At 38.1% G+C, this 17,932-nt stretch overlaps 1 protein-coding gene across 1 annotated transcript in view; it reads left to right on the top strand.

Annotated features, from left to right (window-relative positions):
* LOC140714547 (low-density lipoprotein receptor-related protein 1-like) overlaps nt 1-17,932 on the top strand; it is a 1,940,354-nt gene that overhangs the window by 1,687,269 nt on the left and 235,153 nt on the right. The window contains exons 56-58 of the mRNA XM_073025830.1: nt 8,978-9,161; nt 12,653-12,738; nt 12,824-12,943. Coding sequence (XP_072881931.1) covers nt 8,978-9,161; nt 12,653-12,738; nt 12,824-12,943 — 390 coding nt within the window. The remainder of the gene's footprint in view (nt 1-8,977; nt 9,162-12,652; nt 12,739-12,823; nt 12,944-17,932) is intronic.

Genomic DNA, 17,932 nt, shown 5'->3' with positions numbered 1-17,932 from the left:
ATTCAATTGGTCTGCCATGTCTTTGTTCCATATGATCAATTCACCTGTTTCTGACTGTAAAGGACCTACATTTGTCTTGACCAATCTTTTTCTTTTCACGTATCTATAAAAGCTTTTACAGTCAGTTTTTATGTTCCCTGCCAGCTTTCACTCATAATCCTTTTTCCCTTTCCTAATTAAGCCCTTTGTCCTCCTCTGCTGGTCTCTGAATTTCTCCCAGTCCTCAGGTGTGCCGCTTTTTTTTTGCTAATTTATATGTTTCTTCTTTGGACTTGATACTATCCCTAATTTCCCTTGTCAGCCACAGGTGCACTACCTTCCCTGGTTTATTCTTTTGCAAACTGGGATGAACAATTGTTGTAGTTCATCCATGTGATCCTTAAATGCTTGCCATTGCATATCCACCGTCAACCCTTTAAGTATCATTTGCCAGTCTATCTTAGCTAATTCACATCTTATACCTTCAAAGTTACCCTTCTTTAAGGTCAGAACCTTTGTTTCTGAATTAACTATGTCACTCTCCATCTTAATGAAGAATTCCACCGTATTATGGTCACTCTTACCCAAGGGGCCTCGCACGACAAGATTGCTAACTAACCCTTCCTCATTGCTCAATACCCAATCTAGAATGGCCTGCTCTCTAGTTGGTTCCTCGACATGTTGGTTCAGAAAGCTATCCCACATACATTCCAAGAAATCCTCTTCCTCAGCACCCTTACCAATTTGGTTCACCCAATCTATATGTAGATTGAAGTCACCCATTATAACTACTGTTCCTTTATTGCACGCATTTCTAATTTCCTGTTTAATGCCATCCCCAACCTCACTACTACTGATAGGTAGCCTGTACACAACTCCCACCAGTGTTTTCTGCCCCTTAGTGTTATGCAGCTCTACCCATATCGATTCCACATCCTCCAGGCTAATGTCCTTCCTTTCTATTGCATTATTCTCCTCTCTAACCAGCAATGCTACCCCACTTCCTTTTCTTTCCCGTCTGTCCCTCCTGAATATTGAATATCCCTGGATGTTGAGCTCCCATCTTTGGTCACCCTGGAGCCATGTCTCTGTGATCCCAACTACCGGTATATCATATTTATTAATAACTACCTGCACATTCAGTTCATCCACCTTGTTACGAATGCTCCTCACATTGACACACAAAGCCTTCAGGCTTGTTTTTACGACACTCTTAGCCCTTATACAACTATGTTGAAAAGTGGCCCTTTTTGCTTTTTTGTAATTTGGCACAGCTTCCCAGATGTGCCATTTCCTTCCATGTACATCCCTGAAAGAAAAATGGAAATAAAAACAGCAATTGTTGGAAATGTTCAGGAATTCACATTGCACTTTCTGGAGAAAGAATTAATTTAACTATGATTAACTTCCATCAGAACTATGACAAATTATAAATCAATGAATATTTTAAATTGCAAAGAAGAAAGGGTGGAAAGAACAAAGAAGATATTGTGATATTGTGAAAAGCAAGAGAAACTGAATGACACAAGTGGTAGTGGTGCTGGCTTAGTAAAGGTGATGAATGCTTGTTAGTCACAATTAATTTCTCTGGAAGAAATGTAAATAGAAGGTGATGAATGAGAAAACTATGATACATAAAAGAATTTGGTATGAGAAATCTGATACAAAATATAAAGTTCTTGGCAGATTAGGTAATACATTTAGAGAGACCTTTGTTTATGGATTGTTTCTTCAGAATGCAGGAGACATTGGTGTTACGAACCCCGTAACTGGGTCACTTACCAGCAAAGATGGAGGCGTCTGTTGAAGTCTGATGATACTATTTTTAACAGTATTTATTAGTAAAAATACACAAAAATAATATCAATGCAAATATACAGATAATATACATCGTCAATACTAAATCTAAAAGTGCGGGTATAATAATAATCAATAAGAAATAAGCTCTATCGTTGTCTAGGGGATAATGTATTGTACGATGGAAATATAAAGTTCACTCAGTTCATGCAGGCTGCAGCCTTTGGGGACCGCTGTGTTGCAATGGTGGGAGAGAGAGAGAGATTTGGAGAAAAACTTGCCGATTTTCCTTTTATGATTTCAATCCGTCGGAGTCTCGTTGGTGTGGCCGTACACTTGTGACCTCTCCTTTAGCTAAACCGTTCTTCCGTGGTGTGCCCGCCACATGAGCCCTCACCGGCGTTCGCTATAAAATGCTGTCACTGGATTTCCAGCATTTCTCCTGGTGCATCTAAAGGGGTTGTTCCCCAGACCCTCTTGTATCCTTACTCACGGGGTCTCAGATGTCAATCAGGTTGGGATGATGCAATCCCTCAACCAGACCACTCTGGTTGTCCCCTGAGGGGTTTCAATGAATAGTACAGTACTCAATACACAATTCTGTCTCCAAGAGACAATGGCCGTTATCAGTGGTTCCGTTTCGCTGAGGTCAGGACACATTCCAAACCTTGTGTATTCTGGATGTCTCTCATTTCCTGGGTCCCAGACCCGAATTAATAGTGATCTTGCGATTCTCAAAAAGGAGGGGGCGACTTTGTACCCTTCGGCCCCTCAGAGTTGTGTCACGTTCGTAACATTGGAAAAAGCATCGTTTCTTTACCACCCCTTTTTAGCTTGAACTGAGCATCTCACTGGGTCATTTCAGATTCTTGTATAATTCGAGCCAGGTGAACACTTCAAACTTCCTCCAGAAGGAACATCAGTGAATCAGATGGATTTTTACGGCAATCTGGTTATGTCAATGTCCGTATTATTAACATTGGGTATTTCTTTGAAGAATACCAATTAAAATTTCGGAGTGCCATAGCATGGTTTGAAATCAGGCCTCCGGATTGTATGCACAGTCCGTTAGTGCCTTTGAAGTAATTTCATATGATACAAACTCAAAAGGATGAAAATCTCACGTCGTTCAATTCAAAGGCTGCTGAGGGCTGTTTTGTTCTGCCAGTTTATATTGTAGTTCATTGGAATAAAAAAAGAGGCTAAACAGAGAGATGTAACAGTGGGAGGAGGCTGGAGATAAGCATGATAGGTAAGTGGAAGTTGAATATTTCATCATTGACCTTCCAATGAATTCGGTTTCTCTCACTTCACAGATGCATCCTGGCATACTGATTCTTCAGTATGTTTTCTTTTTATTTCAAATTTCCAGGTATTATGAAATACCTGAAGCTGGGTTTTAGTGCAATAATTCATTGTACTTCTTTGTAACAAGAAATACCTGCAATAGTTCTTCTTGAAGGATAAATATGATATCCTGTCTGCACCTATGTGTGCGTGTTCATATTGTGACCCTGTCGGATGGAAGTTGTCACATAACATTGTCACAGACAGGTTAGAGCTTATAGTCTGGCAATCTGAAATCTCAACTTAAAATGTTGCCTTACAAGTAAACCATTAGATTTTTGGTATATTATAAAATATATTCTGAATTCCATTCCCTTGGTGAAGTAAATTCACCTAGAAAGAATCGTATGATAGCACATGTAGTTTCTAAGTAGCTATGTGAATCTTCTGTACATGAAACATCACAAAGTCATGAAACAAAATGGCATAAAAAACACAATAAGACTAGACAATATGGCTGCTTAACCCTGCTTCACTATTCAATAACACTGGCAAATGCAATGTCAGAAAATACTGTTGCACAGTCTTCTAATCATTTAGTTGTTTTAGTATCCAAGAATATTTCTATCTCAACCTTTAATGCATACCATTAGAGTATCCATTGCCCTTTGAAGGACTTAATTCCAAAGATTTATTATCCTCTCCAACAGTGGTTCCCAAATTTCCCTTGGCTCTCTGACCACATCCCCAGTGCCCCATCTCCCTTTCACATAAAAACTGTAAAGAATTTTAATTTATGATGCCCAGTGAAACAACATAGGAACTGTAAATTCAAAGCAGTGACAAATAATTACAAAAATCAATCAAACCTATGTAAAGCTACAAATAAAATTATCTCTTTATTTAATTGCAGTAAAAACAATTTTCACCAACATTATTGCTTCATTGTTTCAGTAGGTTGTATATATATAGGTTGTTCATCTGACATATACTGTATGCACATATATGTGTATATAGGTCAGATGAACAATTTTAGGACATCCATTAACAATCCAACTAGTCATTGCTTTTTCACCTTTCACTGAGAAGTATGGGGTTATTTTAATAATATCAGCTTCTCAACATTAGGCCTAATGTCAGTGAGAAGCAGTCTCAGATCCCCGCGTTCAATAACTTGCAGTCTGTTTCGTTACTTTAAAAAGAAGTTGTGCAACTGCACTGAAACCGTGCTCCACTAAATGTGATGTTGGAAAGGCAATAAGGAACATCTTGACCTTTTTCCATATTACAGGATAGCATTCATAGATTTCTTTCTGCTTGATAAGATGTTTTGAACCTTGGCTTTAGCTCAAAATCATTTTATAGTGAGGTCATTTCTTCCTCCAACCTTCCTATTAATTCCTCATTGCAACTGTTCAGGAATTGTGTGGACTTTGGATCGAGAGAAGATCCTGACATCTCTTTGACATGTCTTTATGCAGCTCACTCTGCTGGGCACAGAGTAATTGAAGATCATCATCTGGTATTCCTCCTTACTCTTCCAACTCAAGAAGACTTGAAAATTGGAAAAGGTCACAATGGCCAATGTTGCTCTTAACTAGGGTTAACTTGGAGAGAGAAATGTGGAGTCAACTGATTAGACTTTGATAAGATTCATGTCATTTCCTTGCAATAGAAGATTGATTTCATTAAACATTCCAAATAATTCTGACAAATAAACAATGCCATGCCTAATATTCTTGAGTTGATTACTGAATGAAGCATTTGAGTCTTCAATGAATTTTATCACTGGTTCAATAAGCACATCAAAGTTTCTCAGGCAGTTTCCTTTTGAGATCCAGCTTACTTCTGTGTGCAAAAGCAAGCATTTAGACTGCTCATCATTCTCAATAAAAATCTCTTGAAATAGTTGAGAATTAAGAATATTGAATATGATTTTATATACCACTACAACAATATTTAATGATTTGTGCAGCTGTTCACAGTTTTTTGTAGTGACAAGATATTGTCTGTGAATTATACAGTGAATGGTAAATATGTTAGGTACAGCTTTTTTCAAGAAAGTCATAACCCCACAGTGATGTCATGTCATTCACGGTGCCCCCTCAGTTGCACAAGCAACAATGCTGGTGAATGGAATGCACCTTTCTTTGAAAAATTGCTCAACGACCTGAAATATTAATTCCACCTTCATATCTGTTTCTATTCCCCCTGGCAAATAACAACTCATGAACCATATTTTAATTTGTAATGAAGTAACCAAGAAGCAAAGATTTGTTGCCTGGCAAAGGTGACTCATCCAACTGCAGATCAAATTCTGTTGTCCTAACTATATTGCACAATGTGTCTTCAACTTTGTCAGATATTTCATCTATTTTTCAGTTTACAGAGTTGTCGCTGAGTAGAATGGCTATAATTATTTGGTCTGGTGACTTATGCAAAACTGTGCTTGGAACCTTTCTTACTGCTGGCGGAATCAGTTCTTCTCCAGTTCATGAGGCTTTACAGATTTAGCAATAAGCAATCAAATGTTGTATGAAGTGCTGGCAAACATGTTTTGAAGTGTTTTTAATTTCTGAAGGTTTTCATGTAGTGACTGAAAATAAGCTAAGTTCTTGTTTTTATCAGAGTATTTTACCTTCAAACGTTCAAGGAGCCTGGATTGTTTCATTGCCTCATTTGAAAAAACCTTTTTCACACAACAGACACATTGGCTGCTGGTGGTTGCTTTGTGCTGGATAAATCCATATTTAGACAATCAGACCTTAAGATGCAGGAGCAGATTTAGGCCATTTGGCCCATCAAGTCTTCAGTTATTCCAACATGTCTGATTTACTATCCCTCTCAAACCCATTCTACTGCCTTCTCCCCATAACCTTCGATACTCTGATTAATCAAAAATCAAGATTCTGATTAATTAATAACATCCACCATAAATACATCCAATGAACTGGCCTGCACAGCTGTCTGAGGCAAAGAATTCCACAGATTCACCATCATCTGGCTAAAGAAATTTTTCTTCATCTCTGTTCTAAATGGACATTCCTCTATTATGAGGTTGTGCCCTTGGGACCAAAGCTCCCCCATTATAGGAAACATCCTTTCCACATCCACTCTATCCAGACTTTTCAATATTAAATTGTTTTCAATGAGATCTCTCCTCATTCTTCTAAACTCTTGTGAGTACAGGCCCTGAGCCATCAAACATTTCTCATATATTAACCCCTTCATTCCTGAAATCATTCTTGTGAACTTCCTCTGGACTCTTTTCATCTTTTCTTAGATAAAGGGCCCAAAATTCTCACAATATTCCAAGTGCAGTTGGTTTAACCTTTGCCTTCTAAAGTCCTGGCATTACATCATTTCAGATACTAACTGTAATATACTGTCTATAATTCTTTTAAGTGTAATCTGCTTCTGCTGCTTTCATTATGGATTGACGACAATGGTCAATCACCTATTGTTTAAGACCAACCTCAAGCACTGCGATCAATAAAGGGAAAAGTTATGACTTCATCATAGTTCAGGCAAAACCTGGCTCACTGCCTGAAGCTACATGAAATGAGGCAGCAATATCATGGTTGGGCTGTGAGCTAGAGGAATGAGGTCAAGACTTTCAAAAGGGCAGACTCTGAACTTTAATCCATTTGAATGCATATTCAAATTCACTGGAATTGAATCATTCAGTGATTAGAGTATGGGAATCATACTAGCAAACACTGTACTACAGTAGTGAATGGCAATAATGCATGGGCCAGGCCCACAAATAACACAATTTCTTCAGTCCAGGTTTCTCATGATGTGCCACATACAGAAGTGTGACATTGCTTTTCAACAGCTATAGTGTTCTTTGAGCAAGGTCTAAAAGATCAATGGATTACCAAGAGATCAGGTGATTAGGTGATCATTGTAATAAAGTGCAAGGCACTGAGGATCAAATGCTTTTAATAACTTATTCAGTTCTTAAGTTAAGCCTGTAATCCTTCAGCCCCCACTCCTTGCTACCAGTTCTCCCTTTACTATAATAGCCCACTTAGAAACATCCAACGGCCCTAGTGGGGGAGGCAATATTGCCCACTTTCAAAACCACTGCTCTGCACAAAAATATCATCCTTATCCTGAAACTGTTCCCAAATTCTTGAACTTCTTTCTGAAAAAAAAACATATTCTGCTGGGAGTACCACTGTAAATCCTTCTCAATGTTGTCTCTGCCTCTATAAAAGTTACACTTCAGGAATATGAGGGCGCAGAAAGTGAAACCAATAAGACATAGGAGCAGAATTAGGCTACTCGGCACATCAAGTTACTCCACCATTCCATGGTGATTGATCTATTATCCCTCTCAACCCTGTTCTCCTGTCTCTAACCATAACCTTTGATGGCCAGACAAACCAAGAAGCTATCAACCTCTGCTTTGAATATACTCAATAACCTGGCCTCCACAGCTGTCTGTGACAATGAATTGCACAATGAATTTCACCATTCTCTAACAAAAGAAATTCCTTTTCCTCTCTGTTCTAAATGGACATCCAGCTATTATGAAGTTGTGCCCTCTGGTCCAAGACTCACCTACTATAGGAAACATCCTCACCAATCCACTCAGTCAAGACCTTTCAATATTCAATAGATTTCAATGAGATCTCCTCTCTTTCTTCTAAACTCCAAAGAATACAGACCCAGAGCCATCAATCGCTTCTCATAAGTTAACCCATTCATTCTCAGAATCTTTCTCATGAACCTCCCCCAGACCTTCTCCAATGTTACGTCTTTTAGATAAGGGGCCCAAAACTGATCACAATACTCCATGTGGTCTGACCAATGCCTTATAAAGCTTCAGCATTACATCCTTGCTTTTGTATTCTAGTCCTCTTGAAATGAACACTAACATTACAGTTGTCTTCCTTTCCACAGACTCGATCCACAAGTTAACCATTAAGAAATCCTTTGCCACTCTGATTTTTGAATTTTCTCCCCACTTAGAAAATTGTCTATGCTTCATTCTTCACACCAAAGTGCATGACCATACACTTCCTTACATTACATTGCATTTGCCACTTCTTTGCCCATTCTCCCAATCTGTCCAAGCCCTCCTGCAGACTCCCTGTTTGCTCAACATTACCTGCCCCTCCACCTATCTTTGTATTGTCTACAGCCCTGGCCACAAAGCAATAAGACACAAAGTCCTGCTAATACTGGGTTGCAGAGTTGAAGAACATGAGATCAATGATACATTGTCTTCTCCTGGACATCCCTAGACAACAGCCCTCAGAAAGGTCTTGTAAAAAGGACTGAACAGCTTGGAAAAGCAAAATGGACAATGATGAGGGGTGGGAAGGGAAAACAGGTATAAACCATTGTGCAGAATAATTAAAGATAAGCATGCATAGTTGAGTATGTTTTTGTTTAAACTATCTTTTATCTACATCTAATTTTAAGTTCTTCAGAGCCAATATCTTAGCTATCTTTACTTGTTTGCTCATTTGACCAACTATGTGGCTGGTTTGATAAAAACAATAACGGTACACAAGACAAGCCTCCTGCTTTGCAAATAGAAATTGGCTCATAGTTTCTTAGCCTTAGACTTAAGAAACTATTTTTGGAGTTGCACTAAATTTCTCTGGATTAAAATGTATGGAATGAGCCATCTTCTGTATTTAAATATTTAGGTTTGTTTTATCTCTATTAAATCGGTGTAGTCTTATTATTCACAATATGATTTGCTTGAATCTTTTAAGTGCTTACTTAATAGATAAATCTTATTTCCTAGAAGTAGCAATGTTCAAAGTCTCTTATTCTGAATAATTTTATATAGATTATATTTTAACTGACAGTAATACAGTAAATAGATTACAAGTGCTGGTCTTCAAAGGAATTGCTGATGATGGTAATTTTGTTAATGATTTGTATTTTTCAGTGCAAGTGCTGGCCTGGATTCAGATTGAAAGATGATGGCAAAACCTGTATTGACATTGATGAATGTGCAACCAGCTTTCCCTGTAGCCAGCAATGCATCAATACTTATGGAACCTACAAGTGTTTGTGTGCTGAAGGTTATGAAATACGAGCAGATAATCCCAATAGCTGCAAAGTTTTATCAGGTATGATTTTCTATTTATTCCCCCTGCATTAAAGTCTATGGAGACTCACAAGAGATGTAAGGTATGAAATATGATATAAAGGAAGCAAAGCCCAGTGAACTGAAAATGCATTGTATTAAATTAGCATCTTGCACATTAACACTTTGTTAAAGGTTCATTAATGAAATATGGGTTTTAAAAGGAGCTAGTATTAATGTTCCACAGTGCAATTCCAATCTATAAATTCACTCATTGAAAAACATGTTGTGATTTTGCTGTGGTCTTTCATGATGGAGATCCTGAACATTATTCCAATAATTTTCATTTCAGTCAGGACTTTGATTGGGGGAAATAATGAGTTTTCAGAGATGTTTCTCAAAATGCTTATTAGAGTTAAGAAGGTGGTAAGCATAAGTATATTAATTTTCTCATTGTGATTGTGTACAATACTTCAAATAGAGTTTTCAGAGAGCATTTGAAAACTTGGTCTTTGTCTCATATAAAATGTAATTTTTACAACATTCTCTGAGGAATTCCATTGAATCTGCTGAATAATATAAAAGAAAACTGTTCTAACTTATAACTTTAAGCATGGAATGAAGAACACTAGAGAAATGCTTCTAGGTGTATGACTGTTGTGTTACATTTAGTATTATATAACTTATGAGTAGATTACCCTTTTATGTCACAACGGTGAAAGTAAAACATTTATTTTAACCAGTTTATTGTTTGCCGTGTTTGTTAAATTAAATTTATGCACTATGAGCCTGCAATTCTATATAAACATAAGAAATGACAACAGGAAGGTGGGGTCTCAAGACTATTCAAACCAACTCCACATTCAGTTAAATCATGGTTGAAAATTTGCATTAGCACTTCCTGTATAGTCCCCAATTCTCTTTTATCTGTTCTGGATCCTGATATCCTGTACTTTTCAATAATTCAATGTCTGAGCATCCACATTTTCTGAAGTGGAGAATTTGAAGTATCCATCATGTTCTGAGTGAAGTAATCTCTCATCATTTCATTCCTAATTGTTTTGTTCAAATACTGAGTTTTGGAAATTTGTTTTTTTTTTTGCTGCCTGCGCTAAACAAGTGCCAAAACTATCACTGTTCACTATACTCTCTTTCCACTTTTGGCTTGATTGAAGATCACTGGAATTCAAAATTGAGGTAAATGTGCATATGATGTGGCAACCAAGGACAAATTTCTACTGCATAACTTTCATTCTACTTCTCTAACAAGGGATTTTATTGCACCACCCACTGCACAAAGCCATCCAATGAGATGATTTTTATACTTCAACAACATAGGTCCCTCCACTTAACTTTTTTCATAAGGCTATACTGTCATCTTCATAATCAATCTTATGACATACACACAAATTTCTGGAGGAACTCAGCAGGATAGTCGGCATCTATGGAGGGAATTGAACTGTATAGCCTACAGGCCAAGACCCTTCATCAAGATGCCTGATATAGATGTATAGACTCCTGATTTATGGCACCACAGAGTTCTGATGAAGGTCTCCATCTGAAATTTCAGCTGTTCATTTCCCACCATTGATGCTGCCTGACCTGCTGAGTTCCTCCAGCATTTTGTGAGTGTTGCTCAAAACCTCCAGTATCTACAGAATCTCATGTCAATATTGTGAACATTTTTTACACTCACCATAAGGTATGTTAAGTCTCATTTTTTTTTAGGTAGGAAGAGAAGTTTGCACATAGTAGGCAGGGACATGTTCGGCACAGCTTTGCGGGCTGAAGGACCTGTATTGTGCTGTAGGTTTTCTATGTTACATGTGGGATGTCAACAAACCAGAAATACTTCATTATTTTTATATTGCAAACTTCTGATCGTGAAGGCTAGCAAAATATTTTCCTTTCTAATTACTTTCTGAAATTGATTATTACTGTAACTTACCAGTGTGTAGGGATATTTACACCCAGGCTTCAGAGCGACAGGTACCAGCTTTGAATCTGCCAGCTCTTTACCTGAATTCCACCTATGCTGGGTTGAGTGTCGAGCTAGCAACATGGCCTCGTAAAACAGACAAATGCTAAAGGAACAGCAAGATTGCCACCTGATGCGTCTGAAGGCACAGGGAGAAGCTTTTCTGTGATATACAATACATCAAAATCTTTCTGAATTCTGTTCACTAGTCAATGGCATATAAATAAATAGATGGTAATTAATCTGTAAAATTATTTCCTATTGCTTTCAACTGTGTTGCTAATTCTACACTACTCCATATTGTAACCTACTTCTTGTACAATAAATTATCTCATCTACATTCTTTGTTGGCTCCATACTCTATGTTCTCTTCACACTTACTTTCCCAACCATCAGTAGGCTCATATTGTTTCTTGGATAAAACCAAATTAGAAATTTAGTATTTTGAAAACATTACCTTCTGTGCTGCGGAGTATTTCAGGGAAAATATCATATATAATAAATGAAACTGAATTATCAATTTAGCCTATGAATCCTGGAATTAAAATGAATTCATGGGTCCAGCTAGCCCAGTGAAGTAACTGAAATGTGAATAGAGTGCAGGGAAGCATAGATGGAAGAAAAGAAAACGGTTACATGTTTAAGATAATACATATTATCATGTTGGTTGGAACATACCTGAATGTTACATTTATTCTGATGCCCATAACATGGATCTAATCATAGGAAGGAACGGAGCAAAACAAAACAGTTAACAATTCTGAAGTTCTGTTGTCAAGTAAAAAAGCTGCATTCCTCGCAGTGAGGAATGTCAATATGCATAAATATTATAATGAAAACTTGAAGATGATTCCAGAAATGCTTTTCAATGACATTAAAATAAATATCAAAATAAATATCTTTCCTGAACTATTAAGACATTTGGAATAAATTCCATGACAGATTATTAGAGATGAAAAATATAATAAGCTTCTTTGAAGAATTAATGATTCATAAAAGCTGACTCTAAACAATGGGAGAGAGCTGATAAATAGATCACTTTCATAGCAATTAGGTTGGATCACCAACAAGACAGGAGCATTACCTTCTGTGGTACACAGTTTTGCAGTTTACTGTGAAATCTGAGGAACCTGCAATACGAATATTAATTAGTTATATTTTTGGCTTAATGTTTCTTACATCCTCGTGTTTTATTTTGAATATGTTTGAGACTATAGTTAAATTAAATAACAGTAGCGAGGATTCTCAAAAGAATGAAATTAGATAATTGAAAATGAACATATGTGTCAATCAATAACAAGGAAATTCATTCCAATCCATGTGTTCTGATTGTCAATATTTTCTCTTTTTTTTAGTTTTGGTTTATTCATAGAGGAAAGGTTAGGATTTGAAGGAGTGTACTAAAGAAAATGCATTGTAAGGATTATCCAAAGTAAATAAACAAATTCAAATCAGAATTGGAGAAATATTTTCGTAAAGAACACAAATATTAAATCCACTTTATGACTATTAAATTTGCATGCCTTAGTGAAGTCTCTTTTTTGTGTTTTGTTCAGATGAGGAACCATTTTTAATTTTTGCTGACCGACATGAAATACGAAAAATGAGTATAGATGGATTTAACTACACGTTATTGAAGCAGGTAAAGGATCTTTTATAGTATTGTTTGTTCCTGGCATTTTAAATGTTCAAGCACAAGGCCAATGTTTTTTTTTCTTACTTTACAGGGGTTGAATAATGTTCATGCCATAGATTTTGATTATGGGGACCAATGTATTTATTGGGCAGATATCACCACTCAAGGCAGCACGATATCAAGGATCCATCTGAATGGAAGCAATCCTGAGGTAGGAGGACTTGCATTAGGAACGTGAATGTGGAATACTTCAGAATTTAAGTATTTGATAGCCCAAATATGTAAGTAAGTTCACAAGGTTATGCGTTTCAATTAAATGGAATATTTCAAAGTTTCTCCTTCAACATTGTTAAGCTCCTATGTGGAGAACCACTAGGTATCTCCTATCAGATGTTCAGCACACTTTCAACTTCCATGTCAAAACAATACTACATTGACCTCCCAGACTGAAACTGAATGCACCATTGAGTCGATTGGCAGTTCCAGATTATATAGAGCTGTTCATATGTTGCATCTGGTCTTTTAGCTTTATTTCCATTACAGCTGGTGCACAAGCCCTGATCACTTGAACAGATTTGGTGACCTTCAGTAAAAAGATAATTTGATAAAAATATATTTTGTTTTACTTTATTTAATTTTACATTTGCCCTTCTAAGATTTATTTGCAGTCGTTTAATGTGTCTTTACATTTATTCTGTATTAAGTTTGGGTTTTTTTTAATACTTATTTTTAATTGAACTGAGTCTAGTACTGTAGATGATCTGGTCTCTGAGGACTAGTTGCTTTTAGTGGCATGCTGAGTCTGGTAAGAGTGTCATGAAATGGAGGCATTTAATACAGTGGATCTCAAGAAGATGTGAAGTCTTGTTTTCTTCTGTCTAGAAATCTCCTCAGGTCTGAGGATGACTTGCTTCTAGTTCTAAGAATTCTAATGTGCCGAATGAGGTCAATGTGGGAATTGCAAATGATTCCACAGATGGGGTAGGAGGTGGATGTTAGAGTAGATAGATGGGTAGGGTTTGTGTTGTAATGCACAATGTCTGCTACTCACTTAAGATTTGTGTATGTCCCTGATGCATGGCCTCCAGGTTCTTAATGCCATCTCTAGTTAGAGAAGTGTGAGGAATAATTGGTGATGCTGTACTTCTTTAATAAACACATGTTTTTTTTAACTGAATGCTTGGTAATCTCCTTCAGTCTGTTTTGTGAATGCAAGTGATGTGTCCAGCCTAATATAGCCAAACAACAGCGATTCGGGCTTTAGTGTCAGCAATGTTGATTTGGAAGATGATGTTTGTTTATCACACCAGTGAATTTAGAGGATTTTATGCAGACATAACCCAAAGGATGCAAACACAAAGCATGGGCCAGGTCAAACGCAATCTAGTCCATTATACACCTGCCTATCATTAAAAAAAGACCTCGTAAAACTTTCAAAACTAGAATCATTGTCAAATGCTGATATCTGAAACATCGAAACTGATTCCTTTGTTAAATTGGTTCTCAGTGGGGCACAGAAGGTGGTTGAAGTACTTGGTAGTTAGCCTGAACCAAGTTTACACCTGAATTATTAACATTGTTACATTATGGATACTCCATTAAACCTACAGTTCTACACACAGTGCATTGCAGAACAATTTTTAAAAATTATGCTTAAGAGTTCTAGGAAGATAAGGGTTATAACAAATGATTGTCCAAACTGTCTTGCTTATGTAAGACAATTTTGTGGTTTATATGACTTCAGGTCTCATTTGTTTCATTATGTAAAACTTACAGAAGTGTTTTAAGTGAAAACACTATAAAAGCCCAACTCTACCTCAATATTCTATTACATTTCTTCAGTGGTTTGATCGAGGCACAATTGCGCAAGTGTGTGGATGTCAGCCAGTTAGAACAGCGAGAAGAGTTTAAGAGTGAGAAGAGTTTAAAAGGAGACATTTCAGTGGTTTGATCGAGGCACAACTGCGCAAGCACGTGGACGTCAGCCAGTTAGAACAGTGAGAAGAGTTTAAAAGGAGACAGCTATATAGAGCAGGCGTAAGAGGAATGGGTGATGGAGTAGAGGGAGACAGAGTAGGAGAGCTTTGGTTCAACATGGCTTCGGCAATAACGGGCCAAGGTGAGGTAGCTTGCCTGTGAAGAATACAGACAGTAAGTATGTGTGTGAGGCCAGTGTTCTGTGCTCAGTTAAGTCTCCTGGATGGCTACCTGTGCACCAGGTGCGTCAAACTGCAGCTCCTTAGGGAAACTGGAGATGCAGCTTGATGAATTTCATCTGGTCTGGGAGAGTGAGGAGGTGATAGAGAAGAGCTACAGGCAGGTAGTCACACTGCGGCCTCGGGAGACAGATAAGTGGGTGACAGTCAGGAGAGGAAGGGCAGGAATCAGATGCTAGAGAATACCCCTGTGGCTGTCCCATTAGCAATAAGTACGCCTGTTTGAGTACTGATGGGGGGTGGGGGATGGCCTACTTGCAGGAAGCAACAGTAGCCGTAGCTCTGGCACAGAGTCTAGCCCTGTGGCTCAGACGAGTAGGGAAAGGAAAAGGATTGCAGCAGTGATAGGGAACTCTATAGTTACGGGGTCAGACAGGCGATTCTGTGGATGCAGGAAAGAAACACAGATGGTAATTTGCCTCCCAGGTGCCAGGGTCCAGGATGGTTCTGATAGCATCCACGATATTCTGAAGTGGGAAGGAGAACAGCCAGAGGTCTTGGTACATACTGGTACCACTGACATAGGTATATTAAGAAAGTAAGGAGGCATGGGAACCAAGGGAACATTGCTTTGTGGATCCAGAATTGGCTTGCCCACAGACAGCAAAGAGCAGTTGTAGACTCGAGGAAATCTGCAGATGCTGGAAATTCAAGCAACACACAAAATCCTGGTGGAACGCAGCAGATCAGGCAGCATCTATAGGGAGAAGCGCTGTCGATGTTTTGGGCCAAGACGTCAACAGCGCTTCTCCTTATAGATGCTGCCTGACCTGCTGCGTTCCACCAGCATTTTGTGAGTGGTTGTAGACAGGTCACATTCTGCATGGAGGCCGGTGACCAGTGCTATGCCTCAGGGATCTGTTCTGGGACCCCTACTCTTCGTGATTTTTATAAATGTCCTGGATGAGGGAATGGAGGGATGTGTCAGTAAATTTCCTGATGACACAAAGGTTGGAGGTGTTGTCGATAGTGTGGAGGGATGGATAGTGTGGATAGTGTTACAGTAGGACATTGATAGGATGCAAAACTAGCCTTAGAAGTGGCAGATGGAGTTCAAACCAGATAAGTGTGAGGTGGTTCATTTTGGAAGGTCAAATATGATGGCAGAATATAATATTAATGGTAAGACTCTTAGCAGTGTGGAGGATCAGAGGGATCTTAGGGTCTGAGTCCATAGGACACTCAAAGCTGCTGCACAGGTTGACTCTGTGGTTAAAAAGGCATATGGTGCATTGGCCTTCATCAGTCGTAGGAGCAGAGAGTTAATGTTGCAGCTATCTCGGAGTCTGATCAGACCTCACTTGGGATACTGTGCTCAGTTCTGATCGTCTCACTACAGGAAGGATGTGGAAACCATAGAAAGGGTGCTGAAGAGATTTACCAGGATGTTGCCTGGATTGAGGAGCATGCCTTATGAAAACAGGTTGAGTGAACTCGGCCTTTACTCCTTGGAGAGACGGAGGATGAGAGGTAACCTGTTAGAGGTGTTTAAGATGATGAGAGGCATTGATCGTGTGGATAGTCAGAGGCTTTTTCCCAGGGTTGAAATGGCTAGCATGAGAGGGCACAGTTCTAAGATGCTTGGAAATGGGTACAGAGGAGATGTCAGGAGTAAGTTTTTTATGCAAAGAGTGGTGAGTGTGTGGAATGGGCTGCCGGTGACGGCGACAGTGGTGGAAGCGGATACGATAGGGTCTTTTAAGGGACTCCTTGTTATGTACATGGTGCGAGAAAAATAGAGAGCAATGGGTAACCCTAGGTAATTTCTAAGGTAAGGACAAGTTGGGCACAGTTTTGTGGGCTGAAGGGCCTGTATTGTGCTGTAGGTTTTCTATGTTTCTTTGTGTATGATCTAATTCTTTAACAATAAATCCTCAATGAGTGACAAGGGAACAGAGTTTATTCAGAGCCTGTGGCATACACAGGATAGTATGTTTTAGTAGAGGTAGTATATCACTCACTGAATGTGGAAGAATCTAGGTTCTCTCAGACTACAGAGGTCCAAAGTGAAAATGTTATGATTATAGTGAATGGAAATAAAAATATAGAGTGTGTCTGTGCAAATGGGGGTTTACTGCCAGCCACCTCACAACTTTCTGATGCTTTATTTATTTTGGTGTTAGTGTTGGTGCTGGGTACAACTCATCTTCAATTTTCCTATTACTTGACCCCTATTAATATTGATGTAAGCAAGATCACCATGTATATCTGAGCATATTCCAACACAATAGCTCATATCCATCATAATATTTTATTTCTATTGCATCTTAAAACAGTTTTTGTTCATGTACTGAGAGAAAAGTCAAATTAGTGCTTTGGGTATAACATATTTTCTCCACACTGACATAAAAGTTTACATTTTTTATGTACAGATACAGATTGAAAGACATATTCCAACACATCCTATCATAATTTTAAATAGCAATTTATCTAGACAAATCTGAATCCAATAAAAACATGAAAGATCACACAAAAAGATAAGGAAAAAGTCTTTTGACTTGTCACCTTCGGTTTCCTGGTGCATCATACAGCCAACAAAAATATCTTCTACCCATGGGGATCTGATTCCTTCCATCAGCAAATTTCATCAACCAAAAAATGTAATTCTGACAGAATCTCTGTGATTTTAAACATTATCATCAGTGCAAACTTAAGCTGTTCACTTTTACATAGTAGAAGAAAACAATCATCTCAATCTTCATCTGTAACATTAGTGGCAGATTAATGCTTGCAGGTGACAGAAAGTTAGGTGGAAAACATTTTTTGCATTTGCTGCCTGTTGGCTTTCAAAGTGATTTAAGATCTATACCCAATGGCTTTCTTTAAACAAAGTTTCCTGGAAAAAAACATAGACAGCACTGCTGGTAACAACAGACTGATGGATAGAATATTACAGTACAATTGAATCAATCTGTCACCTGGTGATAATAAGATTAGGCTGACCATAGTATTCCACAATAACACTGAACCACAAAGATCAGGGA

The sequence above is a fragment of the Hemitrygon akajei genome, chromosome 2 (genome assembly GCF_048418815.1).
Source record: "Hemitrygon akajei chromosome 2, sHemAka1.3, whole genome shotgun sequence".
In the NCBI taxonomy this organism is placed as follows: Eukaryota; Metazoa; Chordata; class Chondrichthyes; order Myliobatiformes; family Dasyatidae; genus Hemitrygon; species Hemitrygon akajei.
Note: the sequence above shows the minus strand (reverse complement) of the source record. Positions and strands in the feature narration are given on the sequence as shown.